Below are 17,146 nucleotides of genomic sequence, written 5' to 3'. Positions count from 1 at the left end.
CTACAGTTTCACCCCAGAGGAAGAGAGTACCTGAAAGTGTCCTGTGGACAACCACATCTGTCATTTAACACACTGTGCATGAATGAAGAAACTTACTGTAGATAAACTCACCTAACTGTAAACCTCAATGTTTTTGCTACTATACATGAATAACGTTTTCTATTCATATTGCAGCTACAGATTTAATAAATAGAATTGCATATATTGTGCTTTATAAATTAAAATGCATTCCAAAGTGAGGCAATGCTAAATAATGAATCTATTGAAAAAAACCTAAAAGCCACACATTCCGGTTCTAAAACCAGCCCACTTCCTCACTCTATTCACATAGAAACAGTATCTATTTCTCTCTTAAATAAAGCTCCCTCCCCCAAAAGTGATCAGAGAAGAGTTTACTTAGGCACTAATGCAAATTTAAGTTTCTAATAAACATTGCTTCTAACTTAATAAGGAGAGCAGGTGAAAAGAGTCTCAGTATGTGTTTTGATTGCTTCCTCTAGAGCAAGTTCTTCCCTATCTGACGCTCTGAGACATGTGCAGAGGTGTCAGCATCTCTTCAAAGATAGCTCCTTTTACATTAGATCCCCTCAAATTAGCTTCTTGGAGGTCACAACCCGACAGATCACAATTCTAAAGGGTAAAAGAAAAAAATATATATTAGTTGGAGTATACTCAGAACTTAATTCAAAATTTTACCTTAAGTACACTTAGATAGAAGCCATGTACACTACCATAAATTTCAACCTCTTGAGCTCCATCCCTTTACTTCAGAGTTTTAGTTATTTCTCACAAGACAGGAACTGCTTTAGACAGTACCAGCTGGACTTATTTTTAAGTTATTAAACTGAACATTTTTTATAACAAATTACCGTACAGGAGTTACTACTGCATGCTGAAAAAAAAGGAATTTGCCTCTTCCTAATCAACAGTTATTACTCTGAATGCTTCTTTAACACTTGAGGAAGAACTGCCATGTAAATAGCTTGCAAAACAAGCCAGATTGTTGTGCTGTGACATGCTAGCAGTCAGGTAAGATTCTCCCATTACTCACTTCTAAATCAGTTCCTGCCAAAGTTGCACCTCTGAGATTACAGTTTTTTAGTTTTGCATTTTTCAGCGTTGCAACTCTTAGATTGATTCCTGTCATTTGACTGCCTTCCATGTCAACACCTTTCAGGTTAGCCCCTAAAATACACAAAGAGTGAATCTGTGTTATTTAAAAACAGGCATTTTTCAGTTTCCACACAGTAGTGAATAGACAAAGACTCCTTACCTTCCAAATTAGCTTTAAGGCCTGATGGATCTTCAAAATTGCACCCTTTTAGAGATGCTCCTTCTGCATTGGAACACAGCATCTTTACCCCCTGGAGGTTTGCACACTGGTAAGAGACAGATGTACCACCGACGCTTAGAAAAATGTAAAGATTCACAATACCAAAGATCAGATTATAGTCTTCATTTCTTTTCATGCAGTGAATCCTACTAAAGCACAGAACAGTCTTGGAGACAGTGCAACTACTTGCTATACTATTGCTTCTCCATCTTGGTAAGTAGTTCTTTCCCAGTGCTTTTTTAAGCTTTCATTTCTATTTTTTTTTCCCAAAAAAGCTTTTGAATTGATCAGACTAGAACAAGTGAAGAAAACGGAAGAACTACAAATGTTTTACGCTTATCTATTTGTTCCAATTCCTATTCCCTTCAGTAAAGGCAGGCCAGCCCAAGACCCATTTCTCACATCGAGCACCGATCCAGAGAGGTCAGCTCTTTCCAGATTGGCGCAGCACAGGTTGGCGTGGGCTAGGTTGCAGCGGCTTAGGTTTGCCATCTTGAAGTTTATGTATCGAAGATCCAGGCGGGAAAGATCTGCTCCACTAAAATTGAGGCCCTAAAAACAAACAACAAAAAAAGCACACACACGGCTTGAATTTCACGGGGTTTGTTGGTCACACGATGCTGGCAGGGTGTATCACCATCCGACCCCAGTACTATAGCTCAAAACAAAGTGCGTTTTCGCACCTGACATCGCAGCTCAGACTTGGTTGGGGTCGCCAGCAGGAACCGGACAAACTCCTTGCGCGATATGGGAGAATGATCCTCAGCTGGCTGCGAATTCTGTTGAGAGAGTTGTTTAAAAACTAGTACGGACAGAATTAAAACATGCATTGCCTGGAAGAACAGGACATGGACAGTCACATTCAAAAAAAAATGTTACCTTAATAGCTATTTCTAGATGTTCAATCAATGAATCGATACCAAAAAATCTGGCTTCTTCCAAAACACCTAACAAAAGGAAGCAGCACTCGTTATTCATAACGAGATGAATTTGAATAAAACAAGCATTCTTCCTTACTGGAAGAGACAGTGTACAGTCCCGCCAAGAGCATGCCAGAAACTTCAGGTTATTCCATCCTTGCAAGGGCATCAATTCAACGATTTTCACCTACTCTTTTAACTGTATGTTTTAGTTACACTCAAAGATGAAAAGATCCTTTGCTGAGGTTTAAGGAGTCTCTAAGAAATGCATACACTAATAAAACCGTCAACCACATATATCAGATGTAATTGGGTAAGGTTAGCTTGCTTTTAGCTAAAGGGAAATAGTAACTCAGAAAGGATATTTCCAATGCCAGAATGACAGCCACACAGTGATGAAATATGGAGAATTTTTAAAGCTCTCAAGATAAATAGGTTTAACCAGTATATCTTCATTAAACCAAATATGGAATTGAACTGAGGACCAAGTGCACCAAATCTTTAGGTGAACATATACAAGTCCCACTGGTTTCATCATGTTTATCTAGAGGCAAACTTGACTTGTGCAGCATAACAATTTAGGAGTCATACAGGTAATACCTACCTAGCAAATTAATGCCATCATTTACGATGAGCTGTCCATGACGCAAATAGTTCAGGATTGGCTCAAAATACTCTGGACTGCGGTCAATTAGGAATGCTCCTCTATGATCTTGCTTATTTCCCCAAGCATCTGTTTCCACAAAGTATATGTATAATTAAATTTGATGTGTTAATAGAAGAGCATTTGCTTCAGTTTCAAACTGTGACTACTATACGGTCCTGGGTTAAAATGACAAACATTTCATGTTAAAGGGCATTTTGTTAAGAGAAAAGGAAGGAGAGTAACAGCAGGGGGAGAACAAACAAAAACACACTTTGAATATCTCTCTCCTACTCTATAAAACTAAAACACACATTATCACAGTTTTACCTTGATAGTGCCTTTTGCTAACTCCTAGGTTAAAAGATAAAGTTTATTTCAGTATACTAACCTTTATCCTTAAACATATGGGCCAACATACTGTCAGGTTCCTTATTCACCAAAGTGCTCCTAGAAAATAAAGGCAGCTCAATTTTCCTTTTCAAATAGAACGTTTTGCTCAAGAGACCCACTAGCTGGTTAGAGTGTATTCCCTCCCCCTGGCCGCTTGCAGGTAATGATGGTTGGTACCCAACACGCATTCCAACATCCACAACAGGAGGCTGATTTAGACAAGTTACTTTACTGAAGTCCTTCAGAATAAAGCCAACCTAGGTGGGCTGTTACCGTGTAGTGGTGAAGTATCGGCCTCCAACGTTGAGTGTTAGCCAGTCTGTGTGGGATCCTGTTAGTTCTTCATGAGACCGCGCATCAGCCTGAGGATCTACACAAGCAAGAACACAGTAACTATTAGAAGGAGACATTTGAATCCTCCCTACGGTAAAAGTCTTTTTTGAAAAGTATCTGAAAAGGAAGCTTTAGATTTACATGAAAACAAAATTAAAAACAAAACTCTTTCCATTGAGCAAAATTACATTCAAGAATGACACACACTTACCAATGAACGGTTCCCCTTCGCAGACAAACAAAACATCATCATCTCTGTAAGGGAAGGGGATGACAAGATAGTTAAAAGTCATTAACTATACTTTTTTGTTCCTTTATGTAAGTGACAGTATGACTCCCCTCCTAATTACCTTATCAGGTTATTAATAATAGGTTGACATTATTTAGGAGTTCAGTATTTGATTTTTATCTTAATTGTGCAGGTTCCAGCACAGCTTAATGCCATCAGCTTCAAGAGGGACGTTACTGATACACACCTGTACAAACCTGGTAGGAATCGCTTCTTTTACTTAGCGTGTTGAGTTTTATGCAATAGTTGTTTCCCCCACACACACTCTAGGGTTTTTTTTAAGAAGTTAATGCAATGCTACAGTTTCTCTGCCTATTCTGAAGCCTCCTCTACTGCTACCCCTCGGTTTAGCAAGAGTAAGAACCACTTGTGCAGGACCAGAGCAGGGGGATGTGCCTGGTAAACAGCGTCGTGCTGCGGCCCAGCACAGGGCGTGTTAAAGGCACAAAATGCAGCCTGAATTACCCCGAGGCAAACGGGGCCTCTGCACGTCGCTGGGGAAGGACGCGGTGCCTTGCGGGAAAGCGCTGGTCCCCGATGAGGGCCAGGGCACCGGCAGGATATCGATGCCCGAGCCCTCCCCGGGCAGCCCTACCTGATCAGGGCGATATCGTCAATGAGGCCGCCCTTCCCGTTGTAGACGCTGGTCGCTTTGATCCCCAGCTTGCTGCTCGCCACGGAGAGCAGGTCGGACAGAGTCCCGTACACAGCCACGACCTGCGGGGGAAACGGCTCGAGCAGGGGCCCCGCAGGAGCAGCGGGGCCCCCAGCCCCGCGCGGGGCTCCGCGGCGCCCCTCACCTTCCCGTTCCGGGGGCTGCCGTTCACGAAGAGCGTGACCCGCCTCATGCTGCGGCGGCGGCGCCGCTCCCGGCAGGCCGCGCCGCGGAGCGACGGCGCCCGCGGCCAATCGCGGCCGCCGCAGGGCCCGCCCCGCCGGGGCGACGCGCGGGCGGGGACGCGCGGCGGGAGGGGGCGGGAGCAGCGCGGCTCCCAGCCAATCAGAGCAGCAGCGAAGCCTCGTGCAATTTGCATGCGGCTGGAAGCGGAGCTGATTGGTGGGCGCTGTCACGTGCGCGGCGGTGGTTCAAACGGCCGTCACCAAACGACCGTTACTAACGGCCGCATCACCGCGCGCGGGGCCGGCTCGGGCGGCGTCCGCCGCGCAGGCCGGTAAAGAGTCCCTCCGCGCCGGGGGCCCTGGCGGCGCGAGGGGCCGAGCAGCGGGAGGGGGCCGCCCCCCTGAGCCGCCCCTTCCTTCTGCAGCTCCGGTCGTGCCGGCAGCCGAGAGGGAGGCGAGAGTGGGGAAGCGGCGCGGAGGGATCCGCAGTGGTGCGGCCGGCTTTGAATGTGGGAGGCGGGCGCGACGCTGGTGAGCGGGCGATGTGGTGCGGCGGGGCGAAGCGGGGCCGGGCTGGTGCCGGGGGGCGCACGGGGACGGGCTGGTGCCGGGGAGCGCACGGGGACGGGGAGCAGCGGCGAGGGCTCGTGCGGGAGCGGGGGGCGCCGCGGGGGCAGGAGCGGGCGGGCGGCGTGAGGGGCTGCGGGCTGCGGCAGGGCCGCCCCACGGGAGCGGAGGGCCTGGGGGCTGCGCGGCCAGGGGCTGCGTCTTAGCTGGGTGCTGGATCCCCTCCTCGCTTGAGAAGCAGCGGCCCGTGCTCCTGGGTACCGGCATCGGCTTCTGGTGTTCACTTCGAAAAGAAAACAAAGCAAACAGAAAAATTATACACGTGTTATATAATGGCTTTGGTTTGTCTATGGCAAGATACAGCGAAAACATTTTTATGAAACTAAAGTTTGACTTTCTTGAACCCTGCATGCTTAGCTTTTAATCTTGAGAACTGAATGCAAAATCCTACTGCTTAAACTTTACAAAGTTAATCTCAACGTGCTGGTACTTGCTGTAACAGTTCTTAGAGCAAAGTAATCACCACAAAAGAGATTGTTTAACATATGTTAATGTAAGATTTAGATTTACGCAGCCTGTGTTTTCTTATTGTGTAACACTCTTTTATAGGTCTACCCTAGAGTTCATTTCTCTGTTTAGCTCCAGCCTTAGGTGTCCTTTCAGTGTAGACTTCTAGAGATAATGCTTTTTCCCTTTTTTATTTGCACTGCTACCCCCTTTGCTCTAGAAAATTACTCCAGGGAATTACTAGGGTTGGTCAAAGCTTGCAAAGGATCACTCATACCAAGTGTCTGCTTAATCTCATTTTCTTTTTGGCAGGGAGCAGTGATTGCAGGAGGACAGAGACTGATTAAGTATCTCTGCTGTCTTAGAGTACTTTGTTAACAATGCCCAGGCAATGTAAACATATAAATGCTATTCTGGGCGTTAAAGAAAATAAGAGTAGAAGTATGGAAGAAAAAGAAGAGGCCTGTTTCCCCGATCGAGACCAGGAGACTTGCAAAGTGACTGAATCCAAAATCACAGTGGCATCTGAGAAGGAGAATTTTAGTGACAGGAATCAAGTGCCATTCCAAAGACCCACGCTGAAATACACTAAAGACCTGGAAAAAGAATCGTACCACAACTGCAAGGATATTGTTAACTCTCAGCTCACAGAATGCTTTTTTGACACGCTAAATAGAGATACGTTTGGTGAATCTATCTTGCCTTTGAGCAATAAGGACAATTTTTCAAAAAGTAGACCCGTGTCTTTGGGGAATGAAAGGTCCTTGGTACCTAATAGAGATAAAGCAGAAGAAAAATCTGATTGTGGAAAATCAGAGCAACTGAAAAGAAAGCCTGTTGATTTTGCAACTGTAACAATTGCTGAATTTGGGATTACTCCAGAATCATTTACTAAACAATCTGTAGGTAAGGCTGGGCTGAATAATGAAGGCTGTGCTTCTGGGAGGGAGCCCTGGAGGCCATCTGGTCCAGCAGCTTCTCAGTATGGAATCAGCTTCAAAATAAGGTCATGATAAAATAAAGTTCAGGGCTGTGTCCAGTGGAGTTCAAAATATCTAAGGTTATAACATTGATGTAAGGTTGCTTTAATTCTCCATTTAAACTTTTTTTTTTTTCTATCCAATTTGGTGCCAGTGTGTTTCTCAATGAAGTAATAAGATACATTCTGTAAATGTTATTGACAGCTTCTTGATGAGCATCTGAAACATGGAAAGGCAGAGCTCCCCACCTGAAATTTAGTTCAACTGTCAACTTGTTTTCTGTACTGTGCTATTTTGGTATGTGGATAGAAAAAGAATGTTCTGATTTCCTGTCTGTAGTGAAAAGTAAAGATCTAATTTCTTACTTTTATAAAAGTGAAACAAAATTCTAGAATCTATTTTTAAGGACTTTGTTGAAAAAATAGTATAGAGAAGGAAGGTTTCCTGAACTGAACAGCTCGATCTGGATGTTTCCAGAAACAGTGTAAACCCTTCTCTAAAAAAAATAATTAATTAAAAAAAACTTTTTTTTTCCTACCATTTAAAGCTACAGATATTTCAACATGTACATTTTCATAGTATTTTTCCCTCCCCCTCCTCCTGTGCCAATTTCAGAGAAGTCTCCAAGTTTGTCCAAGTTTAGACGAAGATCAACAATCGGCGTTCGAGGGTCCCCAGAAAACAACTCACTTATTCGGTACCTCGCCCAACAGAGAGCGAGTAGGCAGAAAGAACTCTCTGCACAGGTGAGAATCTTTTGCAGATATCTAGTGTGTCAGTTATTCCCTTGGAAACAGTATGTAATTCTTCAAATGTATATACAAATATAATACATACTGACAGGGCGAGAAGATAAGTCCAAGAAAGACAACAGAAGAAATAACCTTGGCCTTATTTTTGTTGGATTCTCTTAGGCACCTTACTTTAAAATAGTGGCTGTGATAGATTTTGTTTGATTACAGTCTGGAGTATTTTCTTCATGTCCAACATATTCATGTATATGTATTTTTTAATGTAAACTTTACTTCCTTGCATTCGTCATACTTCATTTATGTATGATTGAAGTGTTGATAGTTCAAAGTGGAGTAAATACTAGTATAAATGACTTATTTTTAAATTAAACTTGTTTTTAATTCTGACTAATGTAAATGGTTAGAAAACAAATTCCAGATAGGATCTAGAGAGATGTATTATGAAATGGCAGTAAAACTTATAGACTTCTTGATCCTAGTCCTGTTTTTTTTTTTTTTTTTTTTTTTTTTTTTTTTTACTATATTTTTACAATGCAACTGAAACAGCAGCCAGATTAAAGACAAGATTGCTTTCTTGTCTTGTTATGGTAAAATATACATACTCATCTTGTCAAAAAGTTTCATGAGGCTTAGTTTTGTTTTCACAGACTAGTCCTTTTAACTATCAAAATGCTGGATCGTTCAAGGACAAAATATGTGCTTTTCAAACGTCTTTTAAATCAGTGCAAGAGGATGAAGGGGAGATTGGCCCGTCACAGGTGACTGATGCTTTCCAGGAAGCAAACTATTGTAAGTTGTTTTGTTTTTCTGAAAAGTTTATCTTGATCATTAATTCTTCCTTTAGTGCAGAAAAGTGAAACCACATTTGTTAGTAACAAAATTCTGTTGCGTTTTTGGTGGCTGTTCTAAATAAAGATATCTTAGAAACAAGCTATGGGAAGAGGATTCATCACTATTGTAATTTTTGTTATGCTCTTATCAGAAACTAAACTAAAAACAGAGTATCTTTCTTCTCCATGATTTGTAATGTAGTAGAAACTTGATGAAACTTTGGCCTAAAGGCTGACTGGGTAAGCGATAGCAAGAACAAAATAGGTACTGTAAATTAGGACGTGTTCAAGTGGTGCTGTGGAGAAAACTCATCTCCCAGTTTAAAATGGAATTCATGGCTCTTCTTTGAGTACAGTACAGCATTAGATGGGTGTTTTAGTGAAGGACAGTTCTCAGAGATAGAAAGTAGTTTTTTTAGAAGAGTTTTTATTAGAGAGTTTGGGGTGAAGATGGGGCAAGTTCTTCAGTATGCAAGCCCTTTTCCAATTCTGATACAAAAAACGAGCCCCCCAAAACACAGGCTGCAAATAATGGCTTTATGATTCCCTTAATTTTGTTAGCTAGACAATTAGGGAAAGTGTAGTTGCGCAGTACAGTTTTTTTCATGGCTAACACGGGTGAAATATGTGAAGAGATTGTGCATAAAGATTTGTAATACTCCCTTTTTACCTTTGCACATTGTATACATTTCCAAAATATGAAGGAGAGGAACAGTAGCAACAGAAATTTTGAGAAGAATGAATTTTGTAATTTTAGAGTGAAATACTGCGGGATGTTGATGCACACAGTCTATCAACCGAGATGTATATTTATAATTTATGTTGCTAGAACTAAATTTTTCTGAATTCTACTTCAGTCTAATTTTCATACCTGTGTGCTTGTTCTGAAGATTTCAGTCCTGACTATGTCACTAAAGAAGACAGAAATAATGCTACATCAGATCTAACCAGAAAGAAAGTTAGTTTTGCAGAAGAACTGAGCTTACAAACATATGATGAAACCAAGGTGCCTGTCACACCGCTGCAGAGAGGAAATGTTTTATCGCAGGAACGTACACAGAGCGGGTCCCGTATTCGATCTGTATTGAAAAGAACACCAGTAAAGCAAGTAATGGATGGCAGCGTGAAGGTTGGTTGGCAGACTTGAACGTAGATACTAATACTAGTGATGTGCTTCCTCGGTCATTGCTGGACTGCTCAAAGTTGAGTCATGGCGAAAGCTATTGACTGTTGATAAAATCATGCTTCAGAAGGATAACATCAAGTTCTGTCTGCTGTTTTCTTGTAACATGAATGCTTTTAAGATTAGCAGTTATTGGTGTATGTTGTTGTATTATGTTTTTCAGAAAACAAATAGGCTTGTTAAATGATTGGAGCGATTATCAAACGTTACTTAAAAGAACTTCACTTTTGATTTAAACAACGCTGATATTTAAATACCATTGAATAGATGGTTGTTTAACGTGTATAACAGTCAATAGAATTTTCACTTCAATCTGATAGGTATTAGACAATCCTGTTGGCAGAAGAAGTGGTGAATCTCTCGAAGTCTGCAGTGCCACCAACATCTGTGAATTACTTCAAGCAGGTCAGATTCTGTTTTTCTGTGGATAGACGCTGTATTTCATAGATTCACAGGGCTTTGCTCCTTACAATGTCTGAAGAACGATGTGCATATGGACCCCATAGCTCCTTCATGCTTAGCTCTTGCATGATATCTTATGCTGTGATGCAGAAGATAAGGTTACAAAGGGAGATAAGGGCTGTATTTTGATGTTTAGTTGGGCCTTGCTAAGACCCCTGAGGAGGCCTGTGAATTGAAAGGTGTATTTTAAGTTCACTAAGCAGTCAATATATGCTCTTAAAATAGAGAAAACTGAACAACATGGCTCAGAAAAGCGAAAGAAGAAAAGAGTTACTTTTGGAGAAGATTTAAGTCCAGAAATATTTGACAGAACTTTGCCTGCGAGCACTCCATTGCACAAAGGAGCAACACCAGTCCGTCATCCAGGATCGCAAAGCAACAGTCCATTTACAGGGTCAAGTCTGACTGAAGAACCATTATCCCAGCCAAACTTTGACTGCAGCGATGAAAGTTTGCTTAAGGTATAAAAACAGTTTGGCAAGAAATTGCCAAAATATTAAATACAGACTGCTTGATGCTTTTAAAATGACATGTTAAGAACTCTTGTTTTTGCCTTTGCTGTATCAATCTTGAATAGCATTCTGCTTGTAAAGCTGGGTTTAAAACTGCTAGTATATTGAAGTTCTTCCCTTAGCTTATGTCCACTTGCAGGAAAGAAGTTGCACCATCCTTTAAGACAAAACACATAATTTGGCTGCTCCAAAATCTTATAGTGTTTTTTTTTAGTATATTTCAGATAATAGTATATTGGTAGTAAACTGAACTTTAACTTGTATTGTTTGTCTTACAGGGCACTGAGCCTCTTCAGGAGTTAATGGAGGATTATGTTGCTCCCGAAGGCTTTTTATCTGCTGAAAATAAGGAAGGTAACACTGAATCATATTCTGTCCTTAATTTTGTCTTTGAGCCATGCATCGTTCTGGATCTGAAAACTGAGAGATGCCACAGATCTTAAATATATATATCTATCTATGCATCTATCTGTGTGTGTATATGTATGGGATGCATTAAATCTTAATGCTAACATTTAAATATTCTTGCATTCTCATATAGTTCTTTGCTGTACCTGCATTGTTTGTTCACTGTATAGTTTAAATACATGTTATTTGAACTTTCAGTATTTTTCTGTGGCAATGGCTGGTCTAATTTGACTTGCTGCTTGCATGTTGGTGGAATGCTTTTTTCTTAACAGACCACTGTTTTTGTTTTATTATCAGAAACTGACAGATCTTCTAAGAGAGTAATTCGGTCCTGTACTAAAAGGAAGGTATGTTTCTTTAATTATGTTTAATTTCATTTCTTAAAACAGAATTCAGTGTTTTTATATCTCTTAGTATTTATCAGAATTCCTTAACATCTTTGGATAGGGTAGAGGCAGATGTATAGAAATATATTCCATGGGTGTAACTAACAGTCTTAAGGAAAAGTTACATTTGACCCAAAGTGGTTTTCCAATTGGAGAAAAAAAAAAAGCAACAACAACAACAAAACAAAAACACTTTGGTTGAAAGCTAATATGTAAAGTTGCTATTTCTATTGAATTTTCCAGGAACTCTCCCAAATATCTACCATATAATTTAGAGCACACTTATTCATGACCTTTCATTCATAAAAGTGAATGACATTGAGATTCACTTATGGAAATCTGAAAAAATTATAGTAACACAAAATTAAGAATAGAAATATTTTTTTATGTCGTCTTTTTTCTTTCTTTTTTTTTTTTTCCCTTGAGATACAGGTATTCAGAACGTAGATTTCGTAGATTCAGAACGCAATTTCTATAAGTGTTTTTTGTTTGTTTGTGTTTGGTTTGTTTTAACTTGGTGTAGTGATGTGTTCTAGAACTATTGCGGCAGGGGGAAGAGGGAGTACCAAAAAAAGCAACCCATCTTCTCTGAAAGAAATAGCAAGATGAATATTTACTGTTTTCTCATTAGAATACAGTTGTTTACAAATAGACCTGTATTATACTGTGTATGTAGAGATCGTAAGTCTTAACTTCTGGCTTTGAGATTAACTGCAATGTGATTCTTGTGGCTCTTTGACTGTATTCTATATTTTTATAAAGCAAGGGCGTATGTGTGTGTATGTATGTGAGTGTGCACACATATGCAAGCAATCTAAAATATTTGTTCCTTAACAGTATGGCACCATCTCTGAAGAGACAGATTCTAGCATCTCAAAAGCAACAAGTGCTAAGAATACTAGCAGTGCTAAAAATCCAAGAAAGAGCAAATTTCAAAGACAAAAGAGCAGAACTATATCTGATGCTGAGAAGGCACCAGTAAGTGGCAGCCCACTGCAATTTGTAAATACTCTCTTCATTTCTCTATCCAAGTATCTTCTAAAATTACTTTAATAGGGTGTTAAATATTGCAAAGGAACATTGTAACTACATGGTACTCTATTCAATCTTCCCAATTTCTTCAGAGAGTAAAACGTACAAGCTATGGAAAAAGAAGAAGAAAGAAAAAGGTAAAAAAATCTTTGTATGGGGAGAGAGAAATGGCTTCCAAGAAACCTCTCCTGAGCCCAATCCCTGAAATTCCAGAAGTCTTCTCTTCTGCCTCATCTCCAAACACACCAAAACAAATGCAAGACAATCACAAGACAAATGTAGTTTTTCCAGGTAATGGGTTGCTTAGTTCTGTTTTGTCTTAGTACTTCCGTTACTTTTATTTGTTTATTTCACTCTGCTAAATATAAAACTATTGATAGTTATCATGTACTGTGTGTAGGTAGAGGCCCCTGTGTTTGTTTCGTTTGTTTGTTTGACATTTAATAGCTTCTGGAGTACAAAGATGGAGGGATGAATAGTAATAGCAGAGACCAAAGGATCTAACATGTCATAATTTCAAAATGGAGAAGCTCTTGTGGAGCTCCCGTGTAAAGCTGACAGCTAGACTAAATTTGACTGTGATTGTGACTAAAAAAAAAGAAAATATCAGAGCCTAAAAACTGATATGTTGGGCCTGGATAGGTGATTAACGTGCAGTATCTCTTCAGGTAGGTTTTGTTAATGCTAGTTATCTGAAATGATTGTTTTTGAAAATTACTTTTATGTGAGTAAAATGCTGTAAAGTTTTTGGTATGATACTTAAAAAATGTTTTTGTATGTTTGCAAGTAGAGTCAAGTAATCTTGAGTTTATTCTAATTCAAATGATTTTCAGATGATTTCAAATCTAGCAATACTTATGAGGATGTTCAACAGAAAAAAGTGGTTGAAAGAATGAAAGGGAAAAATATTGATATAATTCATACATGCCCAAGCTCTAAGGAGCTGGACACTGTGGAAGCCAGCAGCTCCCAAGACGCGCTGTTTGAGGCTGCAGGTGATTCAAAGTCTGCTTCAAGCTTTGATTACCAGGTAACTGATTTGTTTAAGGATACGTTGTTAGAAAATAAGCCTGAATTGTAGTTTGTTAGATTAATCAAAGTAATATTCTGGGGGGAGAAAGAACAGTAATAGTTAAATTCTGAAGCTGGCTGTCAGGAAAGGCCTTGGAATATATGACCTCAAAATAGATCAACATAATCTAACAGCCCCACTGTTGTGGAGCAGGTTTCTTCTAACATACAGAATTCTGTGGTGATTTTTTTTTTTTTTTTTTTTTGCGGGGACGGGGCTGTCAGTGAGGGGAGGAGAAGGACTGGACGGAGGAAAACAAGTAGTAGCAGCAGTAGTAGCAGTCCAGTTATCAACTATTTTAAACGATTATCTTTCACCTGCAATTAGAAAAAAAATCTTTTTTTTTTTCTTCTCTCCAGTTTTCAAATACAGTTGTGCCTGAAGCAAAGTGTATATTTGATACACCTGAGCAAGGTCAAGAGTCTGCATGTATAGAAGAAGAAAAAGAAGAAAAAAACAATTCCTTGACAGAAAACAAGAAATTACAAGGAAACTTTCTAAACAAGGCAGAGCCACTAACAAGACTAGAATTCCTGGAACTTCAGGACACTGGTGTACATAAGGATGCCCAAAGAATGGAGTGTTCACCAAAAGACTGTTCAAGAGGTAAACCACCAAGAAAAGAAAGAAATAGTCCTGTCTGTACTTCTTATATTAAAAACCTAGATTTTGGAGCAAGTGGAAACAATTTTTCAATTTCTTCTTTTAATGTGGAAGAAGTCCTGTCTGCTGCTCACCTAAAAAATGATTCCTTAGAAGAGTCTTTTAGAATGAGTAATGCTAGTGATGGGAAAAGGAGGGTGAGACGCAGCATGCGATTACATAAAGATGCAGAAACTGAAGGACTTGCGTGGATTCAGGCACCTGATGAGATCCAAATGAGGCCTCAACTGTTAGCTTCCTGCTGCAAAATTAGGAGAAGAGCAACCCTATCTGTTCTTAAAGTATCTGAGAATGTTCACGGTAGAGAAGAAAACCTCACTGAATTTTCAGCACAAGGAAAGGAAAACAATAATTCTGTGCATCTTGCTGATGGTTCTTGCAAAAGGCAGAGGAGGAGAAGCTTGAGAATATTCACACCTCAAGAAACAAGAAATGAGGCTCAACTCCAGAAAAGAAGCATAGCAGATTTGGGAAACAAGAAGGATAGAAGTAACCGAAAACCTTATGATGAAGTAGAAATATCTCTTGAAAATTAGTCTGACACTTAGCAAATCTTCATCTACCTCTGTTTTATTTTTTTTCTTTTTTTTTTTTTTTTTTAAAGAACTGGTCAGTATTGTAACATAGATATTTTCTAACCTAAGTTACATGTTTGTTACACTTAAGCCATTACATAAAGGCTATTTCCTTATTAATTTTCTTAATAACTTTACACTGCCTTTTTTTGTCTTGACAACTCTAAAATGCTTGCAAATCAGAACTGTGAGGAAGGCTTAGCTTGGCCTAGAGAACTTATTTAGTAGATAGTGTTGACAGATAGTCAAGAGGATAAAACTCTCTCTCATGGTGAACTGAATTTTGTTATCACCTCTTTATTCTAATCTGCATCTTCACCTTCTGTGTTTCCATACTGTGGTACTGTTTTTCAGAGCAAAAAATTAGCAATAAATAAAACTTTAACCTTATGGGCACTGGCTGGGGTAGAGTTCATATAAAGAAGGGCTAAATTTTATATCGGGCTTACTAAACTATGCTTACTCATTTGAAAAAAAGCTTCTAAGTATTTATTGTATATAACTTTATTGTATGATGTATGTTTAAATTTTCAATGCATATGTATTAAATATAGGGCATAATACTTCGTAGGTGACCTGGCGTCCTACATTTTTACTTCTCCAATTTCAAAACTGTAATCAAAATAATGACTATAGATGATCAACTTAAACATTTGGCATCATCTGCTTCAGTCCTAGTGAAATACCCGTGCTAGCTTTCAGCAAAGAGCTTTATGTTGAAAATGATCTCTGCTGTGACCTTGTTTTTACCAGTATTGATGTAGAATAAAATACTTTCTGTATTTAGCTGCTTTTTATAAAGCTTAAAAGAAAGAGGACATTTTCACTTTTTTGCATGTTTTACTTCTCTTTACAGATATCATCAGTTTTTCCCAGGACAAGAAATCCTAAATGAACTTGAAAGAAAATTCACTAATTAAATGCTGTTCATCTGTGCTTCTTTAGAAACATTCCTGAAGTTACCTAAATAGTTGTTTTGATTTTATGTTGAGTTTTGCTTTTGTGTCACAGTGAAAACTTCAGATTGGGCAGCAGTTACTCGGGTTAAACCTTGTGGTAGCAGTATGTTGGCTCACCAGCAGAGGGCATTCGGGCATGAGTTTTATGGGCCAACCTGGATAATTTGGAAAACTACATCATGGGGTCCGGCTTCCTTGAAAATATACCAGCTAAGGATAAAATTTAAAGCTACTTGAATTTAAAACTAATAATAGCTGATACTTCTAACAAAATAATTAAAACTAGATTTTAACAGTAATTGAGCCATTCTTCTAAGCATTAGTCTATACTAGAAAGGTAAAATGCTAACGCATTATATTCTGGGTATGAATTTCTATATGAAAATTGTATAGCATTCTTTTAAACAAAATAGAGATCTACAACTGCAGCTGAGATCTGAGGGCTTAGCTGTTATATTAAATTTATCGGTGAGTGAAACCTGAGATTTTTGGGCCTCAAATACTGTGTAGCAGATTAAATATTCAGGTCAACAAAAGGAATGTTCTGGAAGAAAAGAAAGTAAGCTAGCATATATGATACTAGGAGGCTTAGTTGCCCAGAATGTTCTTTTTCTTTTTGAGGTTGCAGGCGTAATGCACCAAATACAGCAGCAAAGGAAGAGAATTCTTCCTCAGAGGTTTCAAGAGTGGATGGGTTAAGTGCACTTGAGATGTGAAGTTTAAGCAAAATCAGAAATAAGAGCGAGGCCCAAGCAAAGAAGAACAAAGCTGGAATCGCCTCATATCGTAACTTGGTTTAAAAGGGTTAGTAGGCGAAAGGGTTGGTGGACAACAATTTGCAGGACATAATGTGGATGAGGTTGTAGCCTACAGAGATAGAAGAAGGTTGAAGTAATTAGGTTTAATCTGGAGATAAGATTTGAGACAAGTCTTGAATTACGTAGAAGGCTGTTAGGGGGACATGGTTAATAATCTGTTCTCTATTTCCATTCCAAATGGAGCAAGAAATAATATGCTTAAATGAGAGAAAAATGTTTCTGATAGGCATTTTAAAACTGCCAGCAGTAGAGACACTTGAGCATTGGAATACATTGCCTTGGGAAACTGGAATCTCCATCACTGAAGGCTCAACAAGACAGTCATTCTAAGCAGGAAAAAAATAGTGAGAATAGTATGTGCCCTTTTCTATATTACTGATAAGCCATACTTTAAAATAGCCAATGTTAATTAAACAGGTGTCTAATCTTCAGGTTGTTTTTCTCTACTTGCTGCTGAGTATTCAGACAATAGAAGAGATGCTAGAATACCAAAGAGTATTATCAACTTCTCTAATGTTTATCTAGTCTTGATAATCATGCTAAAAAGTCCTGTGCGTTTTTCCTCATGCCTCTGAATCCTTTAGCACTTTTACAGTTCATGTAAAACTGGAATAATATTAGTGATGAACTGATCTACACACAAGTAAACAGAAGAGCACTGTTAGATTATGTATGAGGAACTGAACAAA

General features: G+C 39.3%; 2 protein-coding genes across 2 annotated transcripts; one reads left to right on the top strand and one right to left on the bottom strand.

Annotated features, from left to right (window-relative positions):
* Window positions 1-366: 366 nt before the first annotated feature.
* On the bottom strand, window positions 367-4,771 carry KCTD9 (potassium channel tetramerization domain containing 9). Its single transcript, XM_088521418.1, has 12 exons — window positions 4,712-4,771; window positions 4,507-4,628; window positions 3,834-3,877; window positions 3,563-3,659; window positions 3,288-3,346; window positions 2,858-2,986; window positions 2,213-2,280; window positions 2,017-2,112; window positions 1,736-1,885; window positions 1,274-1,379; window positions 1,052-1,185; window positions 367-630 (listed from the first exon to the last, which is right to left on the bottom strand). Exons 1-12 carry the CDS (start codon window positions 4,757-4,759, stop codon window positions 514-516), a joined length of 1,170 nt encoding a protein of 389 aa, XP_088377544.1. The 5' UTR covers window positions 4,760-4,771; the 3' UTR covers window positions 367-513.
* A 1,153-nt stretch (window positions 4,772-5,924) lies between these two features.
* On the top strand, window positions 5,925-14,653 carry CDCA2 (cell division cycle associated 2). The gene is given in 12 exon segments (XM_088521491.1): window positions 5,925-6,731; window positions 7,421-7,551; window positions 8,205-8,346; window positions 9,278-9,516; window positions 9,891-9,975; window positions 10,258-10,493; window positions 10,823-10,898; window positions 11,250-11,299; window positions 12,176-12,316; window positions 12,463-12,661; window positions 13,204-13,400; window positions 13,802-14,653. Coding segments are annotated over 12 exon segments (2,874 nt in total). The 5' UTR covers window positions 5,925-6,205.
* The last annotated feature ends 2,493 nt before the right edge of the window (window positions 14,654-17,146 follow it).

Source organism: Tinamus guttatus, unplaced genomic scaffold (genome assembly GCF_059628265.1).
Source record: "Tinamus guttatus ecotype Peru unplaced genomic scaffold, ASM5962826v1 Tinamus_guttatus_pri_ptg000123l, whole genome shotgun sequence".
Classification (NCBI taxonomy): Eukaryota; Metazoa; Chordata; class Aves; order Tinamiformes; family Tinamidae; genus Tinamus; species Tinamus guttatus.
Note: the sequence above shows the minus strand (reverse complement) of the source record. Positions and strands in the feature narration are given on the sequence as shown.

What these genes read in the sequence shown, in the direction of transcription:
- KCTD9 (XM_088521418.1), bottom strand. Translation starts at nt 4,759, where the DNA reads ATGAGGCGGGTCACGCTCTTCGTGAACGGCAGCCCCCGGAACGGGAAG. An exon ending in GACGATATCGCCCTGATCAG is followed by an intron (nt 3,878 to 4,506) that starts GTAGGGCTGCCC and finishes CTTCCCTTACAG; the next exon opens with AGATGATGATGTTTTGTTTG. An exon ending in TGGCAGGAACTGATTTAGAA is followed by an intron (nt 631 to 1,051) that starts GTGAGTAATGGG and finishes TTTACCCTTTAG; the next exon opens with AATTGTGATCTGTCGGGTTG.